This window comes from Gallus gallus, chromosome 9 (genome assembly GCF_016699485.2).
Source record: "Gallus gallus isolate bGalGal1 chromosome 9, bGalGal1.mat.broiler.GRCg7b, whole genome shotgun sequence".
NCBI lineage: Eukaryota > Metazoa > Chordata > Aves > Galliformes > Phasianidae > Gallus > Gallus gallus.
The window spans coordinates 9,634,849-9,661,594 of record NC_052540.1 but is presented as its reverse complement, the minus strand read 5'-3'; the positions used below and the strand labels follow the sequence as shown (position 1 = coordinate 9,661,594).

General features: G+C 35.8%; 1 protein-coding gene and 1 long non-coding RNA gene across 2 annotated transcripts in view; one reads left to right on the top strand and one right to left on the bottom strand.

Annotated features, from left to right (window-relative positions):
* DNER (delta/notch like EGF repeat containing) overlaps positions 1 to 26,746 on the top strand; it is a 106,718-nt gene that overhangs the window by 49,295 nt on the left and 30,677 nt on the right. The window contains exons 3-7 of the mRNA XM_422604.8: positions 800 to 894; positions 3,284 to 3,450; positions 14,159 to 14,304; positions 21,014 to 21,167; positions 25,779 to 25,892. Of these exons, the coding sequence (XP_422604.3) occupies positions 800 to 894; positions 3,284 to 3,450; positions 14,159 to 14,304; positions 21,014 to 21,167; positions 25,779 to 25,892 (676 nt within the window). The remainder of the gene's footprint in view (positions 1 to 799; positions 895 to 3,283; positions 3,451 to 14,158; positions 14,305 to 21,013; positions 21,168 to 25,778; positions 25,893 to 26,746) is intronic.
* LOC124417091 lies at positions 7,307 to 16,894 on the bottom strand. Its single transcript, XR_006930941.1, has 3 exons — positions 16,810 to 16,894; positions 11,000 to 11,241; positions 7,307 to 7,670 (listed from the first exon to the last, which is right to left on the bottom strand). It is a non-coding gene; the product is annotated as an uncharacterized LOC124417091 (long non-coding RNA).

Genomic DNA, 26,746 nt, shown 5'->3' with positions numbered 1-26,746 from the left:
CCTTCAGTACTCAAAGGGAGCTTATCAACCAGAGAGACTGACTTCTTGTGTGATATGATAGTGATAGGGCAAGGGGGAGCGGCTTTTAATTAAAAGAGGGAAGATGATTGTTAAGATCCATTCCATCCCAAGCCATTCTATGATTCTATGTTGTATGGCATTCTGTGTAGTTTCTTGCTCTAGTTCATGATTTCCATACCAAGTGGTTATCAGAGACTTGGCAAATCAGCCCCTCTGCTCTCAACTGTGTTTGTCATTTTTCCCCATCTGAAAACATCATTAGTTGACAACTTATACTTGAAAAGAGTAATTTCAGGCCTTGTTAGAGCAAGGCAGAGAATATGTTTAAAAGTAATCTGAGTTTGAAAAAAAAACAACAAACAACACATTTCCATACAATAGAAAGACAGTATCAGTGTGTGCTGTTATAAATCCTCAAAAATCTCCCGTTAGTGATGCAATATTTAGGGAAGTGGCAAACAAATGCTAGAGCTTTTGTTAGTGATTCACAAGACTGGAAGCCCATCCATCTTTTTCAAAGTATCTGTTCACTTTTAAAGGAAGATACCTTTAGAAGCCCGTGCTGATGTGCAGGAAGGTTTTGTAAAAATGGAAAGGATGCTGATATGAATTTTCATATTGTTTAATGACAGCATAAATACTTTAGTAAATGTTTTGGTCAATCATTAAAGATGATTACCATATTATTAGTGCTCTTTTAAAAAAATCGTATTTTCTTTGGTAAGAGAAAGTTGAAGTTTTGTGCTTCAGTATTAAATAAAACTATTTTTATTTTCAGATACTTCCAGATGTGGCTTGTGGAAATGCCAGTTCCAATTCCTCTGCTGGAGGCCGTCTTGTCTCCTTTGAAGTTCCACAGAATACATCAATAAAGTAAAAACATTTTCTATATCTTATGGAATATAAAAGCGTTTTTCTTTTAATTTGCCTGGGTATTTTAGAAAACTGCTTTTCAGATACTCAGATTTGTCAACTGGTTAAAAGTACATGAAAGAACTTCAGAAAGCCTTCAGGCATCAAGCGCTGCTACGACAGCTCTTTGCTTGGTGTAACTTCTCCCACATATGTAACGTTTCAGAAGATGTAAGCATGTAAACCATCTCTGGGCCATCTGGATGCATTAGGGATCAGGGCAAATGTTCTGAAGATGTCAGTTTTGAAAAGATGTGATCTTTCCTTTCTCCTTCATGCAGTGAACGCTTTTTTTTTTCCCTTTCATCTGAAGATGTACTTGTTGGTGGGAAGCTGTTATTGATCATATAATTGCACTTTTCTTATGCTTTATGTTTGTGATTAACTTCTGGAATACCGCTTTGGGTGTTGTCAATCAGCTGAAATCTTTGATGTGAATGTCTTACAAATCAAATTTTTTAAAAACTGGAATTTACTCTGTTAAACGCTTTCAAACTCATAGTTTTTCAATAAAAGGCTTGCTTTGTAACTTTTAATTAACAGAACCTGACTTCCTAGAAAGATCTGATTCTGTCAGCTGGGATGAGGTATTTCCTATTGAAAACTTTATTTCAAATAAAAATCTGCCAACACAGTTCTTCTCTGGCTCACAGCTTTACTGCAATTTTAGGCTCAGATTTTCCCAAAATAGCCTACTTTTCTCATCCTGTCATCTTATCTCTCAGAATGCCAGCTTTCAGTTAAAAAAGGCCGCGCTCACTGGAAAAAACAAACTGCTGCAAGCAGACAAGCTGCAGACAGTTTGGAACTGTAACTGTTAAACGTGGGAGCTGTCCTACCCTTCCCACGGGACTTTGAATCGTTCTCATTCATGAGAAGCTTAAGTAGGGAAGAGATCCGTGAATGTGTGTGTTTTGTTTTTTTAACTCAAGAATAAGCTGACCTTTGTAGATTCTATGGCTGTATGTAAGACCCATGATGGAATATCCCCGTTACAAATGAGTTTGCATAGTGCATAGTGTTGGTTTTGGTCATTTTTTATACTGTCTACCTTTAGTAGGTTTTTTTTTTTGGTGCAAGCTGATATCTGTCTTCATTCTATTGTATTTCCTTTGTTAAAGACCTACATAACATTTCTGGTTCAATGGCTGAATACATAAACAACAAAAAAATTTCCGTTCAGTAATTTCCTTTTTTTTTTCTTTTGATTGTTATGGGTGACCGAAATGGTTGCTGTCTTATTAACAGCAGTTGTTACTGAAAATGAGACATTCAGCTCCGGGAGTAGGGATGGGGTTCAATGTTAAAGTTGACCCAAAATACTGTCAAAAATTTACTTACCTGGTATGGTCGCAGTATTTTATCAAGTCATGTCAAATATAATGAAAAGACTTTACATTTCTTGTAAACTAAATAAATGGATGTATGTGTATATAAAATATTTTATAAAAATATAATGTAAAAATAAAATGTCAGGGGAGACGCCACTGTGCTTTTGTAGATCCCCCGCTATCTGGGGGCTTCTTTTCAGCAAGAGAGAATGAGCAGTGTTTCAGCAGTAGGACTTATGATTGACCTTCAGGAGCATTGGTCATACTCAGTGGTGATCCACTTAGGTGAAATTAATGGATCTTGTCAGAAATACTACAGATAGATTTTTTTTTTTTTTTCTTTATTGAAATTAGTGGAAAAAAGTATCCTGAGAGGAAAGCAACACCAATATAGATATAGTGCTCCCTAGTGGATCTGACAGTACATAAGCAGTTGTGTGTGTTTATTCAACCTGTCAATATTCAGGAAGGCACCATGAACTCGGTGACCTTGAGAGCATTACACAACTCATTTGATTTACAAGAATAAACTGTTCTGATCCTTCGATCTGGTATAGCAAATGAAAGAGGATTTCTACCAGCATCCCCTGTATTGAATGAATGTTGAATGTACTTCAGTAGATAGGAGGGCTGGATGTGTTTCAGCTGCAGAAAATGATAGCATTCTAGCTGTAGAATGGAGCTACTATTTAACAAGACATAAATGCAAATAGTGAACAAGGCTACTGTTAGGTAGTGTTTTATATAAAACTGTTATTGGACTCTAAGTTGGTGTCCAGTATGAGAAATTGAGATTCTGTATGATTAAATCTGCTTAGGTATACCATTATACAGATGTTACTGTTAAAAATATTTTTAATTTGGTGGAAGTGATGAAAATCTTCAGACCTTTTCCCGATTCCATGTTCACCATATTGAAGTACTCCTTCTCTGATAATAAGCTTTTTGTTCTGATGTACTTTCTTATAAGACCAATTTCCCCCACTCTATGTAAATATTCTTGTCATTTATTTTTTTAGAATAAGACAAGATGCTACTGCTTCCCTTATCCTGCTGTGGAAGGTGACAACTGCTGGATTTAAGCAGTGTTCGCTCATTGATGGCAGAAGTGTCACTCTCCTCCAGGCACTGGGTGGACTTGTACTTTCTGAAGAAATGCTTGCATTGGGAAACAACTTCTTTATTGGTGAGTAACAAGATGACTTTCTGTTCATCGCCTTTTGGTGACATTTGGTACCTTAGCCAATGTTCAGAGAAACAAAGAGGTAATTCTCTTAATTTAAGTACTGCTGAAAAATTCAGACTTGATGGTGAGACCATGTTTTAGACATTAATTCATTCAAAGTAAACAGGAGTTGCACTAAATTCCTACACAAGTGGCACAGTTCAGTTTACATCTTGATGGTGATTTTTGCCTGCCGGTTTCAGGTGACGAAAGATATTTCTGATGTTCTATTTTAATCGTCTACAAAGTTTTTGGTAAAAGCTCAAGTAAGTCCAAATGTTCGAGTTAAGTTTCTGTCAGATACTATGTCATGAGATATGTTGTGAGGAAGCTTAAGGCTATACACAATAAAAAATACAGTAGATCTGGTCTTCTGACAGCATTTATTTGCACCACTTTTAGTCTTCAAGTTTTGTCTTTGTAAATATGAGGCCTTGAATATACTGTATGTTTTCTTGGGCAGTTAAATGTTAAGTATCTTTGTGGAAGTCACGGAATGAAAATAGGCTGGTATGTTGTTTTTTAGTGCATGGCAAATAATAACCATTTAAATGCATTCTTTATGCTAGACATAGCAGTCTTAATTAAATTGAGCTTTCTGGGTTTATGGTTTATTGTACCAATGACACGAAGCCAAAATGATTGCAGTAACAGCATTTATTGTGATCTTGAGATTCTTTACATCTTAAAGTGAACTTATGCTGGTAAATGTAAAATAAAAAAGCATCCTGATGCAGAAATATTGGGCTGAATTCTAAGCATATATCCAATGCAGGGAGAAACCCAAATGCAGAAGTAGTGCCATGATTTCTCTCTTTTGAGTGATCTCTTAGCAAAGGTATTGCATGAGGGTTGTTAATGTAATCATTTAATTACCATCAGGACTGGTTTCTTTTAGTGATAGTTATTCCTTCAAATAATTTTCTAGTTCCTTATATTTTTATTGTTCCTTCCTTCCTTCCAAGGTATTTAATTTTAGCTTTTTTTTTTAAATGGTTAAGTTTTGAATTTATCAGCATTAAAAACCTCTTTTTTGCCTTCCTTAGGAAAAAAAAATGCTTTGTGGCTAATGTATGGTAAAAATAAGTAAAAACTTGCTGAAGAGGGGATACATCGTGACTTTCCTACACTGTCATGGCCTTGTAGCTTAATGTCTATCTTGGTCAACAAGCTGGCAGACAGAAGGCCCAAGCTGCTCAGTGAAAGGTTTGCTGGGCTATACAATGTACTTTATTGATGTAAGCACCTAAACAGAATATTGTCTTATTCTTTCATACAGTTTGCCTTGCCCTACTTTCCCTTGTGTAGGTGTCCTTCTGTCATGAGGGTTTTTACTTTGAGTTGTTAACTGTATGCAAGTTAAAAAGACACCTTTTCCTTGATGGGTATAAAACCAAGTTCAGTTCATAAGCAAGAACATCAGTACATTTTTACCTCAGGCAGTACAAGTTTTCTGAGGCGTCTTATTTTACTTCTACCTACTTTTTGTTATTTCTTAACTTTGCTTCTGATTTTCTTGTAGATTTTTCCAGTCATTGTGGTGTTGTTTAACTTACGTAAAGAACATGAATCATAAGTGCGTATGCAGAACAGCAGGGAGTCCCTGCTAGCAGTGATTTGTTCATGAATGGGCCCATCTGAGTGCTTAGTAAAGATAAGGGCAGATAAACTGCATTTGAATTTTTATAAATCTTACTTAAAATGTTTGTGAATGGATGAATTGCCTATAGTGCTCGTGATAGAAAATGAAAATGAAACATTTCTTCTGCATATATCTCTTCTAGTTCTGAAGTGTTGTGACTCTCCTCCATGGTACAATCTAATAATGAGATCGCTCATTAGTTTTGTGGTCTAGATTATTTTATGTGGCCCTAGTCTAGTTAGAGCTTTCCTCAGAATAATTTCATTTTATTGAAACACTTCAGCAGAAAAAGAATGGAATATAAAAGTATTAAGGACATGAAATCATATTCTGTTTTTTTTTTTAAGTGTTTGTGACCTATCAATATTTATTGTAGGAAGAGAAAACACTATCCTATGGATTTTCTTCATAACTATAGAAATATTCTGCCTACTTTCCATCACTAATTCTCATCCAATAAAGTTCTCTTCTTGGATGTACTGTAGGGTGCTGCAAGCATAGCAATTCTTCCATGTATTTTCTTTACATACCTTTTTTTCCAATCTTTTTCTGTCCAAACAATTTTTTCTTTAGGGACTCATCTCTTAATTGGCAAATTTCGTTCAATGCAGTTCTCCTTGACCTTTAAAAAAAAAAGTTAATTAGAACTGTAAGAGGAAAAAAGGCACCATCTGAGAGAGTAATGTTACATTTTCGTCTTTTGCCTACAACTTACCTGAGTCACTTCCTTGTGGGTTGCCTCCAACTTTATTACCCAGTTTGACACTTCAGATATCTCTTCCAAGTCTTTCTGGATGTGATGTTTGTGTCAAAGATAAAACATTCTTGGAAATATTATTTGTTGCGTGTGTTGCCTTAAGGTAACTAATTATAAAAACTGTATTAAAGTAGTTCAGACAAGATTGCAAAGAACCTGATGTTGGACATAATGTACTGATTTGTTGATCTAAATATTTTTATTGTTTTATTAGAAAATGTTCTGATCAGCCAGTGTAAAAAGCAAAAAACAAACAACCCAATCTACCTTGACGAAAGTAACCTGCAGTAAAGATCAGGTGGACTGTTGATCTCTGCCCAGCAGTTTGCAAGAAAAATGCTTCATTGGATGATGTGAGAACTAAAACGTTTTTTTTCTCCCAAATTCAGGACTTAAAGAAAAAAGAAAAAAAAGCCTGTCATTAAAGGCATTTTGTATTCTCTGGATAGGAGGGTTTTTTAAATATCTGCAGCCCAAATATCTACTCTGTAAAGTGTAATGCTAGGAATGATGTTGAAATTTGCAGAAGAAATAGTTAGGAAGTGGAAGAAGAGGGAATTGATCATCATTTTAAATAAGAGGTGTTGACAAAGGGATCAAAGCGTAAGCATAGTAATTCATGGAAAGTCTGCCTTTCACATCAGTGCAGTTTCAGCTTCACACTATTTGTCCCAATGTTCTTTGAAGTTAATGAGCTGTTCTCGATAAAACTATTATCATATTTACAAAACATCTCATCATTATTTCTTTTAATTCATTCTCTTTGTACTAGTATATAAGAAAACAACTAGTTGCAAAACTTGGCCTTGTTACAGTTGCACACCTATTATTTTTTGTGAACTATTGCAAAAAGTAAATTGAAATCAGATTAAATGCATTTTTACAAGTCTGAAAAAGTGCGATGAGAGTACCGTGATGCACTGTCAGTCTGCGTATGGGTGTTTCAGACTGAAGTTCTGCTGGATAAGAGTACGTTACAGTGAGCTGCAAGTGCTGCTTGCAGTATGCTTGGGAGGGACCTTAATACAGCCAACACTGTGCTGTTTTCTCTTACAGGAAATAATGAACTACATCTGGGAACACCTACTAGAATGTGTAACTTCATTTATTTAAGTCTGTTGCAACTCCATGAGATTTACTAATCTGCCAATATTACATCTGTGTTGAGAAAATAATGCATTTAAAAAATAGAAAAGGCCTTTTTAAAGGGTGCTGAAGGACATTTGCAGCTTCTACAGCAACTCTGTCACAAATATTTTATAATTTGTGACATGCATCTTATTTATCCAAACGTGCAATCACCCTCTGATTGGAAACCAGAACATTTATTCTGGAAATGCAATCTGCTATCCAGAATGGGGCAAAAGCAAGATCAACACAATAGAAGCATTAACATCTTTATTCTTTTGATGCTGAGACATTTAGAAATTTTTCAGTCACCGTACACCATCTGTTTCTTACACAGTCTGTTAATTTACTCTGGCCCTGGGTTTATTTACTTGCTCATTAAGGGAGCACTTCTGTACTTCATGACTAAAGGCACTGCGAGCCTCACATCCACAGGTGCCTGCTGGAGTTTGCACAGGTTCCAGTTTGTCTTGTAGGCTGCTATGCGTATACATGCAGTGGAATACAGTAAGCAAATGTCTATGTGTTCTTGGTTATTATGATACTGTCAGCGCTGACAAAGAGTGCTCCTCATCACCTTCTGTGATAAAGTGTTGAAAGGACTGCTTTTCTGCCCTGGTGTGCCCGGTGCTGAACTGCAGTGATGGGACGTGCCTTGGGAAAATAGCAAAGCAAAGTCAGGCAGCTGATGTTTGTATGTAGCCTCTGTGTCCCCATAAGTAAAACACCAGAAAAGTTTGTGAAACTGTGTTGTTTAAATCATTTTTAAAAAAAGCTTGTGAATAGCTTGATTTGATTTGCTGTGTGACTTTTGTTTTATGTAGCACTTCAGTGATGCAGCTTAAAAGCAACCCTTTCACAGGATATTGCTAGGTTAGCTTTTCCTTTAATTGTTTATAAAATGAGGAAGAAGTTTATTAGCAAAACTGCTATTTCTCCAATAAAATGCTATAGATAATAAAGCAAAAGATTTAGCTTTTAATATGAATAGAAACAACATATTTTTAGCTGAGTTGAAAACAAATTCTCCAGCAAAAGCTTTAAATTATAATGCTTATTTTAATCTCTTATTTTCATTGCAGAGAAGAAAATCGTTGTGTAATCTTTTCTGCAAGGTGCCGAGCCTTTTGGATCAATACAGTTTAACCAACTAGCTTGAACTATCACTATAAAGTGCTTTAAAATTTGTCCCTGCACAAACTCACTTGCCAATGGATCCTTTAGCATCTTTATGGCATGATGAGGGACACTGATATATTTCAAATGACAGCAGCTATCAGACTGCTCGCTTAGATTTGACACCACTTTTTAAAACCTTTCTTTGAGAGGAAAATTAATGCCAGTATCCTCAAGCAGAAGCGATCTGGTGCACTTTAAGAAGTGTGGGATCCACACGTACGTATGTGCAGGGATGACAGTGTCTTGCAATCCGAACTAACCCACTACTAATATGAACTGCAGGTATGCCAGATGTCCAGCATGAAATTGGATGTATGAAATAATTTATTAAAATAAATGATCTGGAGCCATATTTAAAAAAAAGTAAGCCTGAAGTTTCTCAGGTCTGTCTTGCTCCAGTTTCGATTTAGGAAGCAGATTTTAATTCTGACCTTATGGATGGAGACTTTTGTGCTATATGTGCTCAAAACCAGCGTCTCTTTCCGTCAAGAGAAAACAGCTTGCTGCATTTATTTACTTCAGCCAATTGAAATGGGGCAGATTTATTTCATATTAGGAGATGTGTGAATTGAATTCACAGAAAGCTGTGCAGTGACATGACTCCTGTTTTAACAAGTCACCGTGTGTCAGCTGAGCATCTCTGTGAGCTCCTGGCCCGTGGCGTATGTGCAGTCACTTGACTTAACCCTCCTTCACTCTGAACTAAATTAAATCACTTTGCATTGCCCTGCACATGCCTCACGTCTCTGTGCTGCTCAGCACTGTGCAGCAACCTGTGCTGGTTCCTTGTGTGCAAGTCAGCCTTGCCAGGGGGGGAATTTGGAGACAACTGCTCCGGTTAATGGGATTTTCATTTTCATGCTTGCAATTTGCCTGGAATGGCCCTATTGCAGGCAGTACTGAGCACTCTGCATAGCTGTGAACATTTCCCTGAGGCTCTGGGCATAAGAGCTAACCTGACAGAGAATGGCCTTTTGATAAACAAGGGCAGTAGCAGTAATGGGAACAGTGCAAATGGATTGATAATGGCTAATTTCAAAGGCTTTTTCAAAGGATGGCCTTATAAGGGAAAATGCTAAGCTTCCAGCTGTAATAAAAAAGCTTTCTGGAAAATGCTGTTATGCTGTACAAAAAGGATGTTTTTATAAATGTAAAAAAGATCAATATCCTGCCCTGCTCTTCATGGTCAAGTGATATTTGCCTTGTCTCAAACTTACGTAGGTATAAACATTTGATTATTCACTTTTTTTTTTTAATACGTTCTGTTATGTTTTAAATTAACATCTAAATAACTTGGGCTCTGTAGGTCACACCTCCTGTGACCAGTTGACTGTGGAGATATTTACATTCAGTTTATCACGTGGTTCTCAGCACTGTGAGATCTCAGATGAATTACTTAACCTGATCTGTAAAATGAGAATACTAATGCATAATTTAAAAGAAAAAGTGAGGCACATTTTCATAAAGTTTGTAACGTGCTTTGAGGTCTTCAGCTAGTAGCGTAGCATACGGCACAGTGTATTGAAGTATAGAGTAGCCACTCTAGTGTTTTTGAGTCAGTCACTACAGATATCTCCTAGCTAACCTTGCCACCCACACAGTGTACCTCAGCTGCTCTTCCCACAGTCTCAGTGATGTCATTTGCATTCCATCAATCTGACTGCTTCTGCAAAGTGTGGTATCACAAATTCTGGTGGTCTACGTTTGTGCCCAGAATAGTCCACTGCCAGCTTAGCAGCATTTCAGAGATACTGATAAATAAGCACAGTGGGGAAAATGTGATATAGGAAATCTATCAGTAGATCAGCCTTGTCACCCTTGCCAGGGCTTTCACCATTATCTTGGCCAGAAAGCAGCAGAGTCCTTGAAGCTGTGGTAGGTCACACTCTAAGTTACTGTCACATCTCTTTAATAAGCTGTATGTAAGTGCTTTACTCAGTGTACTCTTGCTAGCTGACTATTTCATAATCCCATCATAGGTTTTAGTCCGGTCAGATTACTAAATTGACTGTTTAGTAACAGTGACATTTTGAAATTGCTTTTTCTTATAGAGGAGAATCAATCTGCTTAGGGATTTTCATATGCTAAGTATATCCAACTAATTTGCTCAGTTAATAAATGTATTTTGACTGCCAATCCTGCGAAACTCATCTCCAACTTTTCAGTCAGATTGTGTGCTATTTCTTCCCAAAGTTTTGGTAATAATTTTCTGATACCCCAGTTTTGCTTTGTGTTATACCTATGTATGCCTATCGTGGTAAATCTGCTTCCTATGGCTGTGCAGAGGCATTACTGAGATTATAACCTGACCAGCACAATGCTTATCTCTATCATTGTAATGGTCATTGCCTGAGAACAGAGTATATGTTTCATTTTCAGAGTTTAGGATTACTTTTCAGTGTTTGTAGTGAAGGAAGAAAGCATTTTCAAACAGAATGTGTCTGTGATATTAATGGGTGTAAAGGGCTGAGGGGATGCAATGAGTTTTGCAGTCCCTTATTAAAAAAAAAAACAAAACTACTTTTAAGCTTGCTGTTTCATGTGACATTTGAAAAAAAAAGTATCTGAAATGGATCGTTGACTGATTCTCTCTAAAGCTTATTTATCACAATGGGAATGAGGTATGGTACTTTCAAAAGCAGTATCTGACCTAGGCTTTTGTGACAAAACACAGTAAGTGTACTGATTTGTATAGAAGTTGGGAGCTTAGATTAATTGTATCACTTATAAATAGCAGGATTTGTGGGCAGAGTAGCAGTTCTGTTATTGCAGCTGTATATTTGAGTTCCTAGATGCTACATTACCTAGGCGTATCCTTAGAGGATGATCTCAGGTGTTCTGTCCAAGCATCCTATGGTACTGATGTCCCAGAAGTACTGCATCAAAGATTATGCATGTCAATGTCTACCTGTTTTGCACTTGTTTTTTCCTTCTGCATGATAATGAGCCGAATACAAACCAGGAAAGGATTCCTGACCCATTTCTTCAGATTCAGCGGAGCAGTATTAGTGTCAGGCCTCTGAGGGTAATAGTAGGCCTTAATGACCTGACCGTGAAAAGATGGAAAAGATGATGAGTGATTGGCTATTTGCAAATCAAAAACATGCTTCTGTTACTTCAGTGTGTAATGGTAAATTTTCACAAATGGTGCTTTGATTGTATGCTTGATAAGTTTCATTTTTTTGGGTCTCTGAAAGTTGAAAACACATTTGAAGGATTGAGCTCTCTTATATTTACTAGATAACTAACTAGTATTTGAGTTAGTGATACACGCTACTGTAAGAGAGGGAAATTGGTTTGTATAGTTGAATTGTATTTACTACTATATGCTTACACCACAAAAGCATGGTGATAAATAGAGTAGGCGCTTGTGGTTGTCTTCACAGTATAGAGATAGAACAAGCATAAAGATGAAGCCAACTATTCAGTTCTTACTTTGTTGCGAGTATGGTTGCTAACTCAATCTATAGTCTTGACTAAATACAGGTGTAAAGAAATCATATGTTGAGACTAGGATAAAGGTTAAAATGGTAATCTGAATGGCACAATGTGATAGTTCTAAAAGCACCTGAATATAAATAATATTGTCATTTTTTTAAAAACTTTATTCCTTATTTTTAATTCTCACCTGTTTGATGTAAGAGAAATAGGAGCATATGTGCTTTGCTCTACTAGGCTTAAATTGGTGAACTACCAGGTTGAAGTGAGTACAGTATTTTACCCAGCATACTGCCAGTGAAATCATTCAGGCATTTCTCAGACTATCAACTGTGTGCACAAAGCTTGAAAATGCCTCCTCTGCAATATAAATGACTTCTCACATCATAGCCTGATTTATTAGGTTTTAAAATTGTTTGAATGTTACTGCTGTCATTAGCTGAACCGCAAATTGTTCAACTTAAAGTACTCTGATGTCATTATGTTTTAACCAGCTTTAGAAAACCGGTAAGATTAAAATGAACAAAATTGCCTTTTGCTATAAACAACTGTAATCTTTTTCTTCAGACCTCAGAAAGGAGCTGTAAGCATTCTTCTGAAAATATTCTCATACGTAGAAGTTAAAAATAGAACTTACTCTGCTTCCGTCACTCTTACAGGAATTGGAGAAGGAATTAATTAACCTGTGTTAAACAGGGAGTCGTATTTAGATGATTAGACAACCCTCTTCTAGTCATAGAACTTAAAGATTTCAGAAAGTTGTATGCAACTTCTATAGAAGGCAAAATGTATAGCTGTATTTTTATCTTTCTAGTCTTCAGAAATTAGGTGAGATAATTAGAAATTACAGGAAAACGTGTGGCATTCCAATGAGAATAATGGCTTCCTCAGCGGTTTGCCTAAGGGATTTAGATACCAAAATAGTAACAGCACTCAAAGTAGAAAGAAGGTTGATTTGATATTCCTTTAGGGAACTGTCCTGAAGAATACGTAACAATCTGCTTCAGACAAGAAAATGTGAACCCAAAGACATTTTCTAAATACCGCATTCTTCCAAGCATTCACATATAATTGCATGACTGCCTGTGACAATCACGTTCAATTGTTAAAGGAAATAATTCTGGCTGCATTTTAGAGCAGATGGGCAAAAAGGAGGTGTGTACTGAGGCCAGAATAAACTGGCTTTCTTAGAAGAGGTCAGCAGATTACAATAATTTCTACTGGGTAAAACAGACCATTAGACATTTATTACTGTCCCTTGTACAGTTTTAATCTGGTCTTACAGAATATTTAACTGACTTGTGTAAGTTGTATTCAAGCTGATAATGATTGTATTGAATATGAGATTTTGCTGCTTTGAAGGCATGATTTATTGTTTCTACTATAGACAATATTCAAAGAAAGCACCATTTTAAAAAGTGACATCTAAAAATGAAGAACAGACAGTGGAATTCTTCCATATGATTTGCTTTGGAATTTATATAATTAGTTGCACTTGAAACTTTCATATGCAGAATGCAAGTAATGTTTAGCAGCTGTTCTGGAAAGAGAATGTACTTGAATTTCAAGCAGTTTCCTGAGAAATTGGTGTATTACTGTTCCTTATAAATTCTTACTGTTACTGTACTATTCTTTGCAGTTGAGAAAATATTGTTCAATTTCCAGTCTATAGTGCAAGAAGCTTTACTGTATCTTGAAAGGTCCTTTGAAACTTATACCATAAATTAATTTTAGAAATTAGAGTGAAAAATATTAGGAGAAAACATTGTGTCATATACTTCCTGCATCCATTTGCAGTCATATTTTTAAAAAATTAAGGATATTTTATTTTCTAAATATTTCTATTAGAAATAGAGGTGATAAGGATGTTGTTGTGCTCCAGTGTGTTTTAGTAGCTTCCAACCAACAATTTCTTTTTTCAATTCCATAAAATTACGGTGCCGATTATCACCTCATAGACTGATAAGATATGACATTCAGATATAACTTGTATTGCAAATACGAAAAGGAATACTGTCAAATGGAGTACATCCTTACAGAGTCCGTCAAAGAGGCAGCACTGAGATTGTCCATCTTTTACCATTGTAATTCCGCTTATGATCTGTGTGCTTTCTAACTCTACCTGAAGTAACTGCTGAAATTTATATTAATGTTGTCCTCCACTGAGACTGACTTTAATATTCCTTGCCATTAGAAACTTAAGGAAGTATATAAATTATCAAAAAGATAGCAGACTTAAGTGGTTGATTATTAGAAACCTAAGAAATGAAAGCAGACCAGAGTCCTACAGGTAGATCTGTTTCACCAGGCTTTCACCTTCCCTTCTTCTGTTAATCATTATGATAAGTGCTTACAAACTCAATTCCAATTTGTGTTTACATGCGTTAAATTTAGGTAAGACTGTATGATGCAATCATGTTCAATTCTATTTGTTTGTCTAGCAGAAGAGCATCACTATGTATTAACATACACTTTTTTCTCGTATTTTCTCATATATTAATAATTTATTTTTCTTTTTTTAAAAGGTTTTTTGAATGATTCAGTTACTAAGTGCATTGTGGCTTTACGGTTGACTGTGATAGTGAAAGTCAGTACCTGCACGCCTGCGGGAAGCCATTCAGATAAATTCCAGTGTTCAGGGAAAGGAAAATGTATCACGAAACCGGATGAGGTAAGGCAAACTTATCAAGATCTTTGAGTAATTTGGAAATTTTGTGCCAATGTAAATGCAAGGGAGATTGTTCTTGGTCCTCTGAGTATGTGCTTACCTTGCTGCTGTGCAATAGGCTTCAAAAACCATAGAAGTTACTAAACAACAGTGTAATTATGAAATAATTTGATAACGTTTGGAAATCTTCTTGTGCTCTTTCCTTGAAATAACAGTATATTGAGAGATTAGAATGACAACTGCAATTCCACAGACCACTATGATATTTTTGTGTCATCTACTAACAACAACAACAAAAAAAGAATCATACATGTTAACTTTCCATGCTGTATACTACTTTGGCAAAACCAGACTGGCGTTCTATGATCAAGAGCCTGTATTCTCTGCTGCCTACTATACACGTTCATTTTAATAAAGTAATATTCAGCACAAAGATGTGCAGTTAATATTTGGTTTTAATAACATTCATTTGGGAGATAAAAGCAATAGTAACTGTTGAGTAAATATTAACAGCTGTGAGCCTGCTGTGAACACAGAAAATCTGGCATATTTAGGAAATTCACTAATAGTTCATCTGCTACCATTTTGTGATTTAAATTCTCAATAAGCATGTTTGATAGAAAAATGCTGCTTTGACTTATAACAACAATAATTAAGTTGCTGCAGTAACCTATCTGTGAGAGGCAATGCTAACATCTGGAACAACTTAACATCTATTCCTTGAAAGTTGGATTTTGAAATGCTTAAGGTAATGTGAACACAGTGACTGTTATCCAAATAACTTGTTCATTTGGTATGCTATTTTATGGTCCAGTTTAGTTTTTCTGCTTTCCTGTACCTGTCATTTTTCTAGAAGTCCAGCATTTTGAATTTGATTTATGTAAATAATATGTTCGGATGTTCTATATTTAGTGGCATATCAAAATGTCTTCCCTTTTTCAATTTTTTGTCAAGTTGAGATTTGAAGGCTTTGATAAATAGTCTTATTTTCTGTTTTTCGTGCTATTAGTCCATTTTATGTCCCTAATTTCTTTCTTTTACTGCAAGCTACATGTCACAAAGAGAACATACATTAATTCCCGTATCTATGCAGAAGCATTAATATACTTTTATTAAGGAAAATGCATATACTACTTTTAATAATCACGTTTCAAAAATCTCTGATATGTGGAACTTTACTTATTAATAAATTATGATGATCTTTAAAAAGGAAGGCAAATTGGCTTCATGGCAGCAAAGGGGAGCTTGAAAAAAGGGAGCTCAGTATCTGTACATCCACACATTTAATCCTGACATTGAAAAATTCTATCCACCTTTTAGTGATGAATTAACCTCCCTCTTGTGCATACAGTGTTTTTCCTTCTTTGGAAAATGAATAGGAAAGTTTAGAATCACTCCTATCTTTTCACAGTTTTGAGGAGTAGTAACAGTGCAATGTATTAAGGTAGTGTTTATAACAGAACGTGTATAAGACATCCCTGTAGCTGAAGCTATGGGATATGGCAGTCATGCTGAAATCCATTTCAAGAGAGGCATCTACCAGTTGATGGTAGTTAAAGAACTGGAATTAGCAGGATTCTTAGTATCTCTTTAATGACATTTTAACTTCAGAAACACATGTTTTTGCTGTCACAATCTGTTTCTGAATTTTCTATACCTTGAACAAACGAAGAAGTTCCCCAGTGATCCTTTGCTGTCTCTTCAGACCTATGCCAAGTAGTGCTCTGAGAAGGGGTAACGCAATAAAACCTCTCTGTTCCCAAATGTTGTTTATTTATGACCAGACTCCTACTCCAAGGAGAATAAAAATGTTATTTTGTCTATTCAGCCATAGTGATTTTTCAAATCTGACAGTTTTCCTTACCCATTAGTGTATTATTTGCATAATAGAATTTCAACGGGGAAACTGAATCAGGCCCAGCCTGAGCAATGTAGTTAAAAATAGAAGGTGTATGTTTCATTAAACAGGATGTTTTTGCCATTGTTTAAGTCGTCTGAGGGGGGATGTATCATAAAATGTCTTTATGGTTTCCCTAATGATGAAGCAAACAACTGCCAAAATTACATGCTTGCCATGTACCAACCAACTGCTGAGTTGTTTCCCCCAAGACCTTCTTCATTTCTTTATCCAGAACAGCAACTTCAATTTTCTTTAGGTTTGCAACATGCCCTTTGTGATTTGCTGTTTGTTTTTATCTATAATTCATTCAGTTTGTGCATTGTAGTCTTGCAGGATGCAAAGCAACTTCTTAGAGGAATTCGTAAAAGGCCTAATGTGGTGAATATGCTCAGAGCTGTGCTGGCTGTAGTCATTTTGCTTCCAGTGCTGAGAAGATTAATGATTGCCTTTGTTTTTTCATGTACTTCATAGTTTTATACCAAATCTAGTAGTAACATATTTGCATAATGGAAACTTTAAATGTAATTAACAATCTGCAGTATAAGTGCAGTGGCATACTGTCATCTATGGGGTGCATAAAGCTATAAACAAATGAATTTTGGTCTAACCTGCAAGTCTTGGCTGGTTTTTACTTCTTTCTTGCTGATAAGTAGGTAGCTTTGCTTCTACTGAGCTGAGTGTTTTTTATAGAACGTGGACGTAAAATTGTGAGCTCATAATGACAGTTTCATTTGTTGCTGGCATTGAACATGAAATTCACAACTTTGAACAAGGTTCTTTGAAGTGAAGTGATGCTGTGTTAAGTGATGCCTTTTCCTCCCTTTGTCTGAGCTTAGTACCTATGTTTTGCTGCTGTACTTGCCATTCTTCCACAATGGGGGAGTGAATATGTCAGAAACATAATATTGGTCTTGGTATCATCACAATATAAACACCAAATTTATTGACTCAACTTTCACCAGAATAAGTTGTCTTCAGACAAATTGGCTATGAAATGAAGGGAGAAATCCTATTATAATCCAGATAGAAGTTTGTTATGAATTTCTGATTCTGTGTAGTATTTTAAAGTGAGCTATAGACATCCATCGGATTTGAGAGCTACAGTTCTGGTTACTTATGGAGACATAATGATTTCTTTCACAGATTGCTTCATTCTTGCATAAAGTGTAGAACAGACTGTGTAAATATGGAGTACTATTGCTAGTGTTAGAACCACTGATATTTATGAAAATAAAACCTGCCTGCACTGAGAAATAATGAATTGAATTGAATAATGAAGATTTCCATGTATTCCATGGGTTATAACTTCATGGAGTAGATCCACTTGATTTTATTTGTCTTTATTAACATCAGCTCCCTGTATGCCTAAAGGCGTGTCTTCTTGGTTATGGACTTTGTTTTCTAAGTACAGTATACTCATAAATACAAAATAAGTATTTATCACATGGAAGTGTTTTGCTAAAACAACTCACTGTAAGGGTTGCCATGAATGCTCAAAGTCTTTTTTGTCAAGAGAAAGCAGACATTCATTTTTTTTCTGGTCATTTTTGTGGCTTTACTGCACCAGAGGAGAAAAAAAAATGGAGCCTTTATGGTCTCTCTTCAGTCTGACATTTAGGATATGATGAGGACATTACTACTCTATTTACTTAAAATAGAGGAAAATGTACTGTATTCCAACTAGATTTACAATATGGTAGTCACAGAAAGTTGGGTATTGGGTAATAGCAAATTATTTTAAAGAATTTATTTTATTGCCTTCCAAAATAGTACACAAGCCACAAAAATAGTACACATCTTCTGTGTGATGGATTTGTACTCCCATAACCAAGTAAAATGCACAGATGAACTGTAGACTGTTATGGAATTCTTAGATAGTGACTTTAATATACACATTATACATTATAGCAATGTGTATTTTTTTCTTGAGTTAGTTTTTCTCACGTTGTTGGTATATGCCATCTCGTCAAGAAAAGAAATTAATAGTATAATTTGGGACAAGTGAAGATGACATGCCTAATAAAAATGATGACATCTAATCTTATATACAGAATAACTTGTCTGCATCTCAGAACTATTATCTGTCATTAGATATTTCAGTTTGAAGTGTTACAACGCTTTTCTTTTGCTACTTTCAAAACTCATTTTGATAACCATGTTTTAGGGTAAATTGATCCCTGTATCATACTTCTAGAGAGATATCAGTATTATCTGAGTTTTTTTTCCCAACTTCTTATTTCATTAATATAGTTGAGGCAATGACATCATTGCTTAGTTTAAATATATTAATACTTACAATAGAATAATCAGCTCCTATTGTTTCAAGACAAGAGTTTAGTGCAGGCAGAGACATACTGTTTGTATCTGTGGACAGTATAGACCTCATCCTCCTCTCTGATGGATGGTTCAGGTACTGATGTACTTAGCAACTTACTCTCAGACTTAGCATAAAACAACCAAGAACTTGAGTCTTCCAAACAAACATGGTGCCTCTGTTTTGACAGAATTAATGCTGATGGGATCTTAGATCTCCTGCTAACATGTTTCTGTAGTGTCAGATAGATGTGGAACAGCTTGTTCTCATTTTCATTCATACACAAGGGCCAAAACCACATTTAAATGAGATTAAGACTGATCTCTTCAAACAGGGCAAGGAATTCAGGCACAGAGCACTTACCTTTCCTATTCTAACGTCCATTTCATGCTTTAAAGTTTCATTCAACAGTACAAGGACTGTAGTAATACCAGTACAATGTCCTTGTTGTATTCCTTTTCTACATCTGTATAGGTGTAAAGATCCCAACTTAACAACAGAACGTTAACTGTTTAAATGGTGGTATTAGTCCAAGACTGACAAAATGTCCAACATAGCCAGCCTTGGCCACATGAATGCAGAGGGAATCTGTATTTCAGAGAGTAAATATGTGATACTTAGAAGAAATATTCCCAATGGATAATGGCTGTATACCTGAATATAAAGTGAAATTGCAAGTGGTTTCAAAAATAAATAAATAAATAAATGAAATTAACCAGAGTTTCCCATTTTAATTATGCTCTTGGTTATAGTCTATTGGATATGAGATTTTATCTACCCAAAGCATTAGTTTGACAGGGAGGGGTAGTTCCATAATTCAGACCATCTTTTTTTCTGTAGGGTAAAAAGTAAAATTATTTTATGCCTCTGGTGAGTTTGTAATCAGTGACAAAAAATGTCAATTCTCTGTTTGATTACTTTGACATAATATTGATGGTAAGGAATGGCACGCGGTATTTATGGTGTTTTTCAGTAGTTGTTTCCATTATGAAGGGTAGATGGGCTATGCAATTTATTAACGCCTTTTTCTATGAATCTATATTGGGATTGTATTTATTGTACATAAAAGTTGTATAGTTTCTACCTAATGCCCATGGGCGTTATCTATACCAGCACTGAAAATCATGGCATTTTTGAAACTATTTCTATATTCACTGTCAGTAAAGCAGAAAGCAGGACTTAGCATGCATGGTGTTATATAGCACAATTTTGTCTGCTGTGATATGTTGTAAATTTTTGTATTTAAAATATGAGGTACTGTTCTGGAAATACAGCCCAGTATCCTGTTCTGGAATAGCAGCAAGACTGCCTTGATGAGTGATGCAGTTTTTCAGCTGCTCGCCTTTTTTTCCTTCCTACTGAACTACAGCCTAGTCTAGAAACATCTCATTGCTGGTGTGAAATATATGCAGAGCAGTTCTGTGAGCAGGCTTGGGCCGCACATCCAGCAGGTACTTTGTCACTCCCAGTAAATAAAATGCACATTGTTGAGTTTTGGAGAGGTACAATACATATTTCCTTGGATATAGGGAAAATATTTTTAGCATTTTTTACAGTAAGGGTGTTGAGGCACTGGCACAGGATGTCCAGAGATGTGGTGGAAGCCCCCTCCCTGCAGATATTCAAGGCCAAGCTGCACCAAGCTCTGAGCACCTGATGGAGCTGTAGGTGTTCCTGTTCAGTGCAGGGAGTAGGGCTAGATGGCCTGTAAGAGCCTCCTCCAGATCAAATGATCCTATGATTCTATTATAACATTAATGGTTATTTAGACTCTATCAATGCAGTATTTTTAAGGAAAAATGTACTGCATTTTACTATCATCTCTTTATTTGTTTGAAGATTATTGTCTTTTTTTTCCTTTTTTTCTTAATAGACAGCTGTTTATTTGCATGAAACAAACAGAAGTAAAAATAGAAAATAAAATACTGACCTGGCCTCTTTGTTTCTGGTTCCATGCACGTTTTGTGCTTTGCGTTGCAATGTCTGTGCCTGGGACAGCTGCGTGCATCGAGCCCGAGTGATGGGGCTGGGAAATGCAGGAGTGAGTGCGGCTGCCATCTAGTGCTTAATGAACAGAGGAAGGGGGCATTTGATTTAAATGGATACCATCAGATGAGAGCTTTCTGTGCTGCCCTTCTTTAACACATCCTTGGCAATCTTAGCAATTTAAATATTTTAAAAATTTATTTATGTTTTATTACTTAAAAAAATGCTGAATACCACACGTTACCTACAACAGTTATTTTAGTACTTTAACAGGTGTTGTGCTGATTTAGGTTTTATGGATTTGATCCATGTCTAGGTGGAATCGCCTGGCATGATGAAGAACTGATGCAGGTTTAGTATTTCAAAGTGTAATTTCATGCATTTGATGTATTTATGTCAGCTACTTGTGCTTCAAATGGAAAAGCAGCAGAAACATTCTTGTTCATGGAGTAGTCAATGAAAATACAACCTTTGAAAATTCCTTGTGGAGTACAAATTTTGCTTGTTTTTAGGCAACATTTTTCTGTGAGTGTGAGGATGAGTACCGGGGCCCCCTGTGTGAGGAATTTGATGCTTGTCAAAGCCAGCCCTGCCAGAACAACGCAACCTGCACCGACCTACCACAGAAACACAACGGGAACAATTTCACCTGCAGCTGCCTGCCTGGTGGGTATCGTATTGTGCTCTGAATAATGCATTTTTGTTTTAATATTCAGTGCATATCTTTTGCAGAGCTGCCAACTGTGCATCTTCGGACAGTGGGAAAGAGGGAAAATAAAACAACATAAGGTCTTATTATAATATGGCTTTAAAGGGCTGGAAAATTCTTCAGCTGTGAATATTGGCACAAGAGGCACAGTACCGCACAGCCAAACCAAAACCATAGTGAAGGAATTATTCACATAGAATCACAGAATCATGGAATCACTTGGGTTGGAGGGTACCTTAACGATCTTGGAGCTCCAGCCCCCAGCTGGCTGCCTCCCACTGGATGAGGCTGCCCAGGGTCTCCTGGCCACGAATACCTTCAGGGATGGGGCATCTGCAGCTTCTCAATCTGTTCCAGTGCCTCACCATTCTGAATATTTTTTTTTCTACCATCTAACCTAATCTCCTTAATTTTAATTTAAAACCGTTCATATTGTTCTAACACTATCAGACCTTGTAAAAAGTCATTTCCCTCCTGCTTAAATGTTCTCTTCAAGTGCTGGAAGGCCACAATGAGTTCTGCCCAGGCCTTCTCTTCTCCAAGCTAAACAAGCCCAACTACCTCCACCAACCTTCATAAGAGAGGTGCTCCGGTCCTCTGAACATCTTTGTGGTCCTCCTCTGGACTCAGTCCAACAGCTCTGCACCCTTCTTGTCCTGGAAGACCTAATAGAACTAATAAAACCTTACCTAGTGAGATTACCAAAATTATTTCGTGTGCTGCCTAGAATCAGCTTTTTCTTATTTTTTCCCCCAGTATAGATTTTAAGTATACAACATATCAAACTTTTCAATAAATGTTCCTCTACTTAACTAGTAAATTCTTTTCTTCCCTCACAGGGTGACATGGGAAAACCCTCAACACAAACTACACTCGTTGAATCGCTCCTCAGAATTAACTTAAACTTTGAAAACTTTTAAAAAATGCATAAACTAAATTGAGTAATTTGTGGATTTGATTAATGATCAAATGTCTGAGTTCTCTGAAGTTATTTCAAGAACATTTGCCATTAAAATTTGATCAAACGGGTATAGACATTTTAATTGAAATTAAAATTAAACTAAATATGACAGTCATAGTTGAAAGCTGGAATGTAAATTAATGTTACATGCTGATGGAAGAACCTTACAAAGTGGCTGTTACAGGAAACTCAGTGCTATCTGAAATCTCACATTTCAAAGACAAACTCAGTTATGATAATATCACAATTTATTTTTAACTAACATGAGGAAGTTAGTAAAGTGACAATAAAACTATTAGACTTAAATAAATATCAGGTAATTTATTTTGTTTTCTACAAATATTTAGTTGTACATTTTTATTTTTATAGAAAAAGCGAGCAATTTACTGGCTGATAAGTTATGAGATCACTTACTGAACAGTTGACATTATAACAGTTGACATGAAGTTATTATGCACATATAATCTATTCTAATTTTATAAATATGTGAATGGATCAACTGTTACTTTGACAACGTATGTAAACATAGTTGAATAATACTTTAAATTCAAGAGGGAAAAGATCAGAGTAAAACAAGCTTGAAATATTATTAATATTGAAATAACAGTTCATACAATTAATGTCACATTGACTACTACTGATTCAGAATTCTTTGGGATTTTGACAAGTACTTTTCAATTAGAAAAAATAATACACGTGCAGGATATGTTTGTTTTACGTATTTATTGAGATAACTGCCTTGGAAATTGTTCTGCATTAAGTACTTCTGGCTACATTTCTCTTCTTACATTTCCTACCTTAGGAGAAGTGGGATTGGCCAATTCTCCTGTGTAACTGTTGATAGGACTAGAGAGAATGGCCTCAAGTTGCGCCAGGGGAGGTTTGGGTTGGACATGAGGAAAAATTTCTTCTCTGAAGGAGTGGTCAGGCACTGGAATGGGCTGCCCAGGGAAATGATGGAGTCACTGTCCTTGGAGATGTCTGAGGAACATTTAGATGCTGTACTGAGGGACATGGTTTAGTGGGGAAATATTGGTGATAGGTGGACAACTGGACTAGATGATCTTAGAGGCCTTTTCCAACCTTGATGATTCTTTGATTCTAAATCCAGGAATAATTCTAATAATTCTAGATTATTGCTTTCCTATCTTAATATGAAATATTTTTAAAATACTTCAAAATTCTTAGTTTTGGTTGCATAAAAAAAGCTTTAGGAGGAATATTTATGATAATTCTGATGTGCCTACCCAAAAGCCCAAGATCGCTTCCACTAGGAAAACTTAATGTTTTGATGCTTTATGGCTGAGCTTTGTACAGTAACATAAATATGCTTCCCACTTAGCTACAAGACTCTGAAGATGATTATTGCTTCCGTTATTATATTTAAGTCTGCAGTATTTCCTGCTTCTATTGTGAAGTTACAAATTATAGTGCCTTGATGCAGCAAATGTTATTTTATTTCTGTAACGATGTAAAAGCCCAAGGTATTGCTGTTGTTGTTATGATCCCAGAGACCTGCATCAAGTGCTTGCTTTATTTTTTACCATTTGGCCTCTCCACTTTTCAAAGGCTTCCCATGAATTAAAGAAGTAGTCACTATTAAAGTAGTTGAATTTAACTGAAGTAGTCACTGTCAGGGACAAGTATTTGAATTACTTGTCTGAGAAAGTGTTAACACAGGAGTAGAAAAAAAACATTGGGTTGATACTGTGAGGTGCACTGTAGAAAGGAAACAGTGACTAAGAACACAACAGTTTCTTGAACAAATTATATCTCTGTTATATGTTTTGGATATATGTTTTCTTTGACATCTTTATTTTTTTAACTCTTTTAATCCTTTCCACTTAAAATTTATTTCTCTAAAATTTAGTTTTTTGCCTTGTTGACTACATAACTATTTGTCCTTGTCTCTGCAAATAAATGTTAGCTCATACTGGAAAAAAAATAGTCCGAATATTTTCTTCTACAAAATCCCTCCCATTTCTCATGGTAGAACACAGAGGTTACAGTTGATGGAATTAAGCTATTCAGCTTCTATAGAGACTTCCCTTCTGAATAACAGCATGATCAAGTTTCTCTGTAGGTGCTGAGAGAGACAAATATAGTTAGCTCCATTTATTACATTCTGGATCTTGCAAGATATGTTTCATGACCTCATAACTTTATGTTAATTTAAGACCAATTAGAATTACAGAAAATTGCTGGCTTTCAAAAGTATGGCTTAGGTCTCTCTGTGTGCCTTCATCCAGTCCAGAGGAGCTGTCTCAGAAGACCACAGTTCTGGTTTTAGACCTCCTTATTCCTCTCAAGTTTAGCTGACTAATGGGCATCAATCTACACATAACAGAGTTTCTTTCTCAAAGTATCACGTTGGAGAAAATAGGATCAGAATTTGGTTCTCTGTAGCATACAAAAGCAGTAAGGTAGACAAAGAGAAATGCCTTAGACATCCTTCTTTATAGTACTGCTCAAAGCATAACAGTCTATTTTGAGATCTACTTTATGGTGACATCAATTGATTTGAAAAGATGTAACTATTAGCCTGTCTGAAAGATTTCTAAAATGTTGACTTTGATTGCATGAGAACAAATTATTTAATCAAAACATGAATTTTCTTTTTACTTTATTCTTTCTTTTTTTCTCTTTTTCCTTTTTTCTCCCCTACATAAGTAAAATCCTATTCCAGGCACATCCTATGTCTCACCTTAGATCTTTCTCATAGGCACCCGCCCTTAGCTGTGTATCAACAGCATCAGCTTACTGACCCTTAATACCAGCCATGGTGCTATTGCAGAGGATGCTTACAATTTTACTTAGGGTTCCTTTTAAGAAACAAAATACCTATGTGTATAGTGTGTACTTTCTTTTTTTGTCATGCATCCAAGATATTTTTTTGGAAGGAAAGAAAAATAAGAATGAGGAATGTGTGGTATTCATTAAGGAATTTAAATTTGGAGTGTTTAATCTTTTAGCTTGTATTTTGTATCTTTTTTTTATTTGGATGTGTTATAGACTTCAGACATATGGAACAAAGCAATCTACGGTCAAATAGTACAGTACACACAATCTGTAGCTTGTGAGCTTATAGGAGCTGATTTGCAACTGCGCTGAGCAGTGCTTCACAGCTCCCACTTAAAATAAACACCCTCTCTGGAGCCCAGAAGTAGGAGCAAATGGCAGTCATTCAGCATATGTACAGCTAATTCAGATGACAAGTCCTGTTTAAAGTCTTCCCAAAGATTTTTCACTTGCGATTCAAGATGCATTTGAAAACCATTCATAAAGGACTTCTTTTTTTTTTTGATTATATGAGTCCTTATGAGAATCCGTCACCAACCTTCATTATGCTAGTACTGTCAGAATATTGCTGATGGTAAAATACAGTTTGATATAATCACTAGATTTCCACTACTTATTTATTTCTCCTGTGAAAGATAAGTTTTTATTAAAAAATCTAATTTTACAAGAAATTAGAAGACTGTTCTGATTTCTATTTATTACTTTGGTTAGTTTTGTTCAAGAAAGCTAGTAGTACTGTTTGAGTTACCATACAGCGATGAGCTCTCATTTTCCCTACGCTTTCTGAATACTGTGTGCTCTTTTGTAGGTTACACCGGAGAGCTGTGCCAGTCAGAGATTGATCACTGCATCCAGCAGCCATGCCAAAATGGAGGTACTTGTTCATCCAACATCCATGGATTCACCTGTCAGTGCCCAGAAGGTAAACAATGACTTATTTGGTGTCTTGTACAAATTGGTGTTTCATGGAGTGTACTCAGTCTGAATTTTTAGATATATGAAAACAAAACAAAATTGTACTTTGCGCCATATTTGTAAGCAGAAAAAAATCCAGATGAGATCTCTTATGCCATCAATATTGTATAAGGTATGATAAGAGCTTAGTGTTACAGAATATATGCTGCATAGAGGCTTTTTCTCCATTTGCTGGCACCTCTACAGTAGAAATCAGGTTCCAGCACTGTGAGAAAGATAGGAGAATCTGAGGATACTTAGAACTCATTCTGATTTTTGTGTTGTCCAGTAAATGAGTGAGAAAAGCTGCCCTGCATGCAGTGTTTGCATATTTCTGCATCTGGGTCAATTAGAGAAAAAACAGTGCAACAGTGCTTTAAATCCCACAAAGTTTTAATTCGTTTTCCTTTCTGTTGGGACTTGTTTCTTTCTCTGCATGATAAGCTTTTCAGTGATTCTCATTGGTAAACACTGTGAAGGTAACTGTGTGAAATGAGGATGCTGTGATGGCAAAATACGTGCTTTTGTAGCATTTTGCTGTGTGGAATGGCAGATGCCTGAGTCCCTCATAGAAAAATTATCAGAATTGAAAGCTCTCAATTATGAAATCTTCTATTAGTTCTTTGTAATTAGGATTAGAACTTTTGAACTAATTATATTTCTGATCTCTATGGATGTTTTTATTCTGTCAGCACCTCATGTTTGCTCTAAGGGTACAAGTCTTTGATAACTATTCTGGTAACATATACTTGCTTAATAATGAAAGATTATTTGTAATTTCTTCAGAATGATTCTTTGCTTTTCTGGAGTATTATGCTTTAA